General features: G+C 37.5%; 1 protein-coding gene across 1 annotated transcript; it reads right to left on the reverse strand.

The window, feature by feature from the left end:
- Window positions 1–227: 227 nt before the first annotated feature.
- LOC137749333 (putative 2-oxoglutarate-dependent dioxygenase AOP1.2) lies at window positions 228–7247 on the reverse strand. The gene is made up of 5 exons (XM_088689955.1): window positions 6794–7247; window positions 6439–6514; window positions 5062–5070; window positions 863–1102; window positions 228–662 (listed from the first exon to the last, which is right to left on the reverse strand). Exons 1-5 carry the CDS (start codon window positions 7165–7167, stop codon window positions 420–422), a joined length of 942 nt encoding a protein of 313 aa, XP_088546081.1. The 5' UTR covers window positions 7168–7247; the 3' UTR covers window positions 228–419.
- Between the last annotated feature and the right edge of the window lie 2048 nt (window positions 7248–9295).

Below are 9295 nucleotides of genomic sequence, written 5' to 3' on the forward strand. Positions count from 1 at the left end.
TTCTGGTCCTTTGTATATATATCCTCCTCTCTTTATTTAGTTCACAATTGTGAATTACTAGTAACGATTAACAAGCTCTGAGTTTGATTTAACAAGAAAAAAAACTAAATGTCCGTCTCTCACTGTAACAGTATTTCTTTTGTCAATGTTTGGCAATGTCGCAAATGTATCATGTTGATGATAATTAAGAAAAATACTTTTTGCACACATATAATTAGCTTGCTCATAGGAAATACCAATATTGATTTTCATATCAATATGAAGAAAACAAATAAGAAACAGAGCCACGCACAGCAATAAAAATAAAAAAAAATAAAAAAAAATGACAACAGTACTATTAGACAATCCAGCAAACCAAGCCTTGAAAACACACAATACACCCACAGCTAGCAATGTACTTCTTAGCTGCAAGGTTCAGTTCAAACACCACAGTAGGCTTTTATAGCACTGTTTGAAATATAACCATCTTGAGAGCGAAAGAAACGTAGTAGTCCAGGATGATCAAATGACTTGTAGCGTAATGGGCATTCTTCATTACCAAGCTCTTCAGGTACATGTATCTCGCCATCGCTAAATGCAAATTGTGCCAATGAGTACCTTGTTTCATTCCCACTCATAATAACTCGATGATTAGGAGATAATATCCTGTCATTGCTCCATGCCTAATCAACATACCAAACCATAAATGTAAATTTGTATATCTTCTACGAATTAAGAGTTAAGGATAATCTTAATAACATATAAACAATAATACATTAAAATATCTTAATTCCAGAAATTAAGCATCCGTTAAGATAGCATCCGTTAAGATTAGGTGCTTGATATTTGATGTGTTTTTTCGTCAGTATACTTAGTGACCTACCATTAGGGCATCACCCGCCATGACTATGAAGGATGAAGGTGGAAACTCAACTTTAATCCATTCGTGGTTCCTTGTTTCAACCTCCAGAGCATTGACTTGATTATTCTGATAAAGTACGGTTGTGAAGCTCTTGTCAGTATGAGCGACGAAGCCAAGATTGTGCTCATTTTCTTTAGGTGATCTATTTTGCAAGATTCGAAGAAGGTAAGAGATCGATCCAACATATGAGTCATAATACTTCTCCACACCATAGTGTTGATTGTTGGCTCAAACAAAGTAGAAAGTAGTCTAAAACCAACAAATGTTGTTGGCTACTTTTGTGGTCAAAATTGATGGTTGGCATGCTACATGTGGGAAATAAAATGGATGCTCTTATGCCTAATTTGTGGTCAAAGAATGGATGCACTTATGCCTAATTCTTTTGACTTGATGAGAGGCCTTTGGCCTATAAAAGGAGGTGTAGGCATAACTCAAACACAACATCAAGGAAACAAGGAAGAAAGAAAAATAGCAAGAAGCCATTTGGCATAGAGAAGAATTTTCTCAAATTGTCTTGCTTTGTATTTTTGGTTTTCTCTTCCTATTGTAAGTGTGAGAGTTTGGGTTATTCGGGTCTTTGGGAAATTGAGTGATAAACACTATTGTATGTTCTCATTGATTATAGTGGAATACTCCGTCGTCTCCAAACTGGATGTAGGCATTGCCGAACCAGTATAAATCTTGGTGTTCTTGTTGGTATTGTTCCATTTATCTTTTGTCAGTTATTGTGGTTTATTTTTCACTCACACTTGGTTGACGCTTCCGCACAACAAGTGGTATCAGAGCCTAGTTTTTCGACTAGGCGTTCTCGTGGGAGTGAAAAATTTGTTGGCGCTACAGTCCCGTGAATAGTGCCGAGTAGATGGCTGGAGATAAAGATGAATCTGTGAAGGGGAAGGAGTCGGCATCGTCTTCGTCGGCATCTACATCCAATAGACATCAAATTGCTACTACAAGGTTAGAGGTTGATAAATTCAATGGCTCTAATAATTTTGGTATGTGGCAATGTGAAGTTATGGATGTGTTGTATCAACAAGAGTTGGATATGGTTCTGGAAGATAAACCAGAAGATATTGATGACAAGCAGTGGACACGAATTAATCTTCATGCTTGTGCTGCTATTCGATTGTTCCTTGATAAGGAGTTGAAATACCCGTATATGAAGGAAACTTCTGCTAAGGAGTTATGGACAAAATTGGAGGAGAAGTATATGACCAAGAGCGCAGAAAATTGGCTCTTCTTGAAGAAGCGACTCTTCCGATTTCAGTATAGTCCAGGTATTTCTATGCATGAACACCTCAATGATTATAATAAAATACTTGCTGATTTAGCAAACCTTGATGTGAAAATTCCTGACGAGGATAAGGCACTATGTTTGTTAAATTCATTGCCTGATGATTATGATCATTTGACAACTACTTTGTTGTATGGAAAATCCGAGGTGAAACTTGATGAGGTGTCTGCGGCATTGGTGAATCATGAGTGTCGAAAGAAGGAACTAAAGACTCACAATTCACAAACCGAGGCACTTGTTGCAAGGGGTCGAACAGTGGAAAGAAAATATGTGAAGCGGGGAAAATCTCGTTCAAAGTCACGAGGGAAGTTTCCTGCTAAAGATGAATGTGCCTTTTGCCGCCAAAAGGGTCATTGGAAGAAAGACTGCCCCAAATTGAAGAACAAAGAGAAGGAGAAAGCGGGTTCTGAAGCAAATATTGCAAAATCTGGAGATGATGATTTCGAGTTTGCTTTGGCTAGTTCATCTGCTGATGGTCACTCCAAGGAGTGGATTTTGGATTCAGGTTGCACCTATCATATGTGTCCCATTCGAGAATGGTTTTCTAGCTTCGAGGAGCTGGATGGTGGAGTTGTTTTGATGGGTAATGATAATGCCTGCAAAACCCAAGGGATAGGCAAAATCTGTTTGAAGATGCATGATGGAACAGTCAGAGAATTAAGTGATGTTCGGTATGTACCGGATATGAAGAAAAATCTTATCTCACTGGGTGCATTGGAATCCAAGGGTCTCAAGATCACCATGAAGGGTGGAGTTCTTAAAGCTGTTTACGGGGCACTGGTGGTGATGAAAGGTACAAGACGAAATAACTTGTATTTCTTGAAGGGGAGTACAGTTATTGGTGAAGCAGCTGTCACCGAAGCTGTTGACGCAGATAGCACAGACACCACAAGGTTATGGCATATGCGTCTTGGGCATGCTGGTGAAAAAGCGTTGCAAGGATTGGTGAAGCAAGGCTTGTTGAAAGGTGCAAAGGCATGCAAATTGGAATTCTGTGAGCATTGTGTGTTGGGTAAGCAAACTAGAGTAAAATTTGGCACTGCTATTCACCACACTAAAGGCATTCTTGATTATGTTCACACTGATGTTTGGGGACCTTCCAAGAATGCATCTTGGGGAGGTAGCCATTATTTTGTCTCCTTTGTTGATGACTTCTCTAGAAGAATATGGGTGTACACCATGAAGCGTAAAGATGAAGTCTTGAAGATATTCCTGAAGTGGAAAAAGATGATTGAAACGCAAAGCGGTCGAAAGATCAAGACTCTCAGATCAGACAATGGGGGTGAATATAAGTCTGATCCTTTCTTGAAAGTTTGTCAAGATGAGGGTATTGTGAGGCACTTCACGGTTAGGGAGACACCGCAACAGAATGGGGTGGCGGAGCGCATGAACCGTACTTTGCTTGAGAAAGTTCGGTGTATGTTGTCTAATGCTGGATTAGGCAAGGCGTTTTGGGCTGAGGCAATTACTTATGCAAGCCATCTCATTAATCGATTGCCAGCTGTTGCGAATGAGGGAAAAACGCCCATGGAGGTATGGTCTGGTAAACCTTGTACTGATTACAAGTTCTTACACATATTTGGTTGTCCTGCTTACTATCATGTCAGAGAAAGCAAGTTGGATCCAAGAGCAAAGAAAGCTCTATTTATGGGCTTTAGCACTGGCGTGAAGGGATACCGACTCTGGTGTCCAGATGAGAAGAAATTTGTTGTAAGCAGAGATGTGACCTTTGATGAGGCTGCTATGGTTAATCAGAACAAGCATGAAGGTGAAACTGAAACGACCGAGACCATGAGTAGCTCAAAGCAGGTGGAGTTACTGAAGACTCCAGTTGTTCCAGTAAGGTCTGATGTTACAGACACTAGTCCTACAGTTAATCATGATGATGAGGACGAGGATGATGAAGAGGAGGCACCTACCCAAGAGCCTCCACAGCAACAAGACTATATTGCAACCAGAAGATTGAGAAGGGAAATTCGAAAGCCTGCTCGATTTACTGATATTGTGGCATATGCACTTCCCGTTATTGAAGATGATATTCCATCCACCTACAAAGAAGCTGTCATGAGCTCAGAGTACGAGTTGTGGAAGAAATCTATGGATGAGGAGATGAAATCTCTTCATAAAAATAAGACTTGGAAGCTGGTTCAGTTACCAAAGGGGAAGAAAGAAATTGGTTGCAAATGGGTGTATGCCAAAAAGATGGAATCTTTGGGAAAAGACAATGTAAGATTCAAAGCCAGATTGGTAGCTAAAGGCTATGCTCAGAAAGAAGGCATTGACTACAATGAGGTATTTTCTCCTGTAGTAAAACATTCTTCTATTCGTATTCTGTTGGCTTTGGTTGTGCAGTTTGATCTTGAGTTGGCCCAACTTGATGTCAAGACTGCGTTCTTACATGGTGATTTGGAGGAAGAGATTTATATGTCTCAGCCAGAAGGTTTTAAGGTTGCTGGAAAGGAAAATTGGGTTTGCAAATTGGAAAAATCATTGTATGGCTTGAAGCAGTCTCCAAGACAATGGTACAAGCGATTTGATCGATTTATGATCGGGCAAAAGTACACAAGAAGTCACTATGACCATTGTGTATACTTTCGCAAACTACAAGATGGAACCTTCATTTATCTGCTTTTATATGTTGATGATATGCTTATAGCATGTAAGAGCAAAGTGGAGATTGAAAGGTTGAAGACTCAACTGAGTAATGAATTTGAGATGAAGGACTTGGGAGAAGCTCGGAAGATACTAGGTATGGAAATTGAAAGAGATAGACCGAAGGGCAAGATTAGTCTGTGTCAGAAGCAGTATTTGAAGAAGGTACTACAACGTTTCAGGATGAATGAAAATTCAAAACCGGTTAGTACACCTCTTGCCCCTCATTTCAAACTTAGTGCTTCTATGTCTCCTAAAACTATTGAAGAGAGTCAGTACATGGCTCAAATTCCTTATGCAAATGTTGTTGGTAGTTTGATGTATGCTATGGTGTGTACTAGGCCTGATATTTCACAAGCTGTTAGTATTGTTAGTAGATATATGCATAATCCAGGAAAAGGGCATTGGGAAGCTGTGAAATGGATTCTACGGTATATTCTGGGTACTGTGGATGTTGGTTTATTGTTCCAGCAGGATAAAATTACTGGTCAATGTGTTGTTGGATATGTGGATTCTGATTACGCAGGTGATTTGGACAAGCGTAGATCCACTACAGGTTTTGTATTCACTATTGCTGGAGGTCCAGTAAGTTGGAGGTCGACTCTGCAATCTACAATTGCTCTGTCAACTACTGAGGCAGAATACATGGCTGTAACAGAAGCTATAAAGGAAGCCATCTGGCTTCAAGGGTTGCTTGATGACTTAGGGGTTCAACAAGACCATGTGGATGTTCATTGCGACAGTCAGAGTGCTATTCATTTAGCAAAGAATCAAGTTCATCATGCACGTACGAAACACATTGACGTGAGGTTCCATTTTGTTCATGAGATTATTGACGAGGGAGATATTCTTCTTCAGAAGATTGGGACCGCTGACAATCCTGCGGATATGTTAACAAAGCCAGTTTCGTTGCTCAAGTTTAAGCACTGCTTAGACTTGATTGGCATTTGTAAAATTTGTTGATTGCCCCATGGGGGAGTGGGAGACGACTATTGGAAGTTCTACTTAGAGGGTTTGCGCCAAGGTGGAGGTTGTTGATTGTTGGCTCAAACAAAGTAGAAAGTAGTCTAAAACCAACAAATGTTGTTGGCTACTTTTGTGGTCAAAATTGATGGTTGGCATGCTACATGTGGGAAATAAAATGGATGCTCTTATGCCTAATTTGTGGTCAAAGAATGGATGCACTTATGCCTAATTCTTTTGACTTGATGAGAGGCCTTTGGCCTATAAAAGGAGGTGTAGGCATAACTCAAACACAACGTCAAGGAAACAAGGAAGAAAGAAAAATTGCAAGAAGCCATTTGGCATAGAGAAGAATTTTCTCAAATTGTCTTGCTTTGTATTTTTGGTTTTCTCTTCCTATTGTAAGTGTGAGAGTTTGGGTTATTCGGGTCTTTGGGAAATTGAGTGATAAACACTATTGTATGTTCTCATTGATTATAGTGGAATACTCCGTCGTCTCCAAACTGGATGTAGGCATTGCCGAATCAGTATAAATCTTGGTGTTCTTGTTGGTATTGTTCCATTTATCTTTTGTCAGTTATTGTGGTTTATTTTTCACTCACACTTGGTTGACGCTTCCGCACAACACATAGCTCTCAAATATCATTCTAACAACCATTTGATCCAACTCCTCCGCCACTTTTGCAAACGCATATGCTGCTTCACTTAATTATAACCGCCAAAAAAAAGTTAGGACCATTGTAAACGATTTCATGATTTATTGAAAAGAAAAAAAATCATTGAATTGATAAGATTGGATAAGTCTTACATCATCGATTCAAAATTTGAAATTCTTGTACAATCACCTCTGTTGGAAAATGATTTCCACACAACTATGGGTGAGTAAGGAAAAAGGGTGTCTGGAAATTCATTTTCCCACAATTTATATTGTAGAAAGATAAGAAAGGTGATCTCAGAAAAGCAAAAATAAAAAAATTAATTACCAGAATTTATCATTTCCAGCAGGCCACATGAGCTTTGTGAATTTTTGAGTCTCCTCAAAATTGGTTGCATTGTCGATGCCCAAGCTTTCATGGAGAGGGAGTTTGGGAATTTGTCCCACATAGCCATTTAATGGTTTTTCATATTTGTTTGTCATTTTGGTCTCGGTAGGGAGATCAAATAGTTCTTCAAGGGAACGCAGTAAAGCATTGCGAAATTCATCGGAGATTTTGTCATACAACACTACAAAACATCCGAACTCTTCAAGTGCTTGTTGAACATCTTTGCATGCCAAGAGCCATGAGTTGGTCCCTGGCTTCAGAGCTTCCTTGGAGAAATCTAGGACAGGAAGCTTTTGCTCAACTTCAGAACCCATATCTTGCTTTAGGGTTTTTCGGCTACCAATATTTTTATGAGAGTATTAATTGTTGAGAAGGCCAGTTTTTTATGTTGTTCTTATTTCTTGATCATAGTAATTTATTGGTGCAACTGTGTCAACAAGACAAATGATCAGGTGATGCAAAGACAGAAACAGATGGCAGTGGTTGCTTATACCTTCTCCTCTTGGCATTATCTAGCTGATTAAGGTGGACGTCAGTATTGCACAACTATATATATGTGTGTCTCTGTGTGCACGCGCACGCGACACATCTAATCACTATAATTAGAGATAATTACATAAACACTTTCCCATCGTTTCTGTTCCATCATCGTCAATAAAATGGCAACATCAGTTAAAAACAATTTCAGAATTGACAAGCAATAGCAAATCTAAAAACAATTTTAGATCTGTACTTTTGTGTGGAGCTACCTGACGTAGGATTTGCAAGGGGAATGAATTGGGGGACTTAAAGGGAAGTAATGCAATTGTGCTGTCTAATGTAGCATTTGGAACGACAATGGATTAGGGGATTTAAAGGCAGTCATACCTGCAGCTGTGCTGCCATGTGAATGCTATTAGGCAGATAAGTTCAGTTAGGTATGTTTACTTACATTTTAGGGAGTGACTCAGGTTAGTTAATGGGATAATGATACCTACGCTGTTTAGGTATAGGAATAGGATAAGTATATATATTAGGGGAATTCAATTGAGGATTCACTGTATAATGGTTGGGTTAGGGGTAGTTGAACAGTTCCTTATCAATCAAATACCAAAAACAAAACAACAAGATTAATTTCACTATTTTTCTCCTTAACTGGCATCTTATTGCTAGCTCTTAATTTGAACTTTTGGCAAATTTTCTTTCTGAACTATTATATATAAAGTTTCAAATTCCTGAAAAACCCTAACATCGTGACGATATGTTTGGATGAAGAAATTTAATATTACTAAAGAATTTTAAAATGACCGAAATTGAAATGACGGAATTTTATTTTTTAGAATTTATTATTTGTAAACTCTCAATCATAAAAATTGAAAAATGACACCTCCTTACATTGAATTTAAACTTGGAAATTGGAGGTTCCAAATTCCAAGTTTTTTTTCCACGTGGAAATTCAAAATTTATATGTTTATGAATCCAAATAAGGGAATTGGTGCATGTTAATTTATAAATTCTGACTTTTATCAAAATTCTAAGTTTATTTCCCTCATCCAAATATAGTGTCACATTCCATTCAATTTTCGGTCTAGAAAAGCTACATGACAGTCATTAAATTTATTTCTTTCCTATTGTTATTTTCAATGTAAAGTTGAATAAAGACCCTATTTGGTTTTTTATTTCATTTACAAAAGGCGAGTTTACTTTTAAATTAATCAATAAAAAATATTTAGTAAAAATATAATATTCTTTACTGCAAGAGTTTAAATTTTAACTTTTCTACGATAGTGGCTACCTTCTCACTATCTTATCACTACGAGGACTATTTAACCCTATTAAACCCAATAATATTTGTCCAACTTTGACTGTTTCAAAATGCTATCAAGCACTTAGCATCTTTTAACAATTGTTTAAGGGCAAATGCTTGTTAGTGCTTCTCAAAAGATGATGTCAAACTGTCACATAGACATACAACGGTGAAAAAATGATAGCAAACTTTATCCTCAAGCCTTCAATTTCTAACGTGGCGCTGAGTCAATTGAAGACAAAACCTTTTACTATGAAATTTGACAATAGATGCCAAATTCATTAAATATTTTTTTAATAGATTAATATATTATATAATAAATGTTGTTTTGTTTTTCAAGTATTTAATTGGTTGTCTCAATTATTAAACTCCACAAAAAGATAACAAAAATAAATAAATAAATAACATTATGTTTTAACATATGGGTGGAACAAAATATTATATAAAATGTCATATTGATCAAATATTATTTTGTTATTTAAAATTTGGCACATGCAAAGATGCTCTTATCGGAGAGAGGATCCTCGCCTAATGCTCTTATCGTAGAGAGGATCCCCAATCATATCCGTTCATTGTAATTTTAAATAAAAAATTTATAATAATTTCTAACTGCACAATGTACGATAAACAGATATGAATAGAGAATCCGACAAGGA

The sequence above is a fragment of the Pyrus communis genome, chromosome 17 (genome assembly GCF_041283825.1).
Source record: "Pyrus communis isolate YQ-2024b chromosome 17, ASM4128382v1, whole genome shotgun sequence".
Taxonomy (NCBI): Eukaryota; Viridiplantae; Streptophyta; class Magnoliopsida; order Rosales; family Rosaceae; genus Pyrus; species Pyrus communis.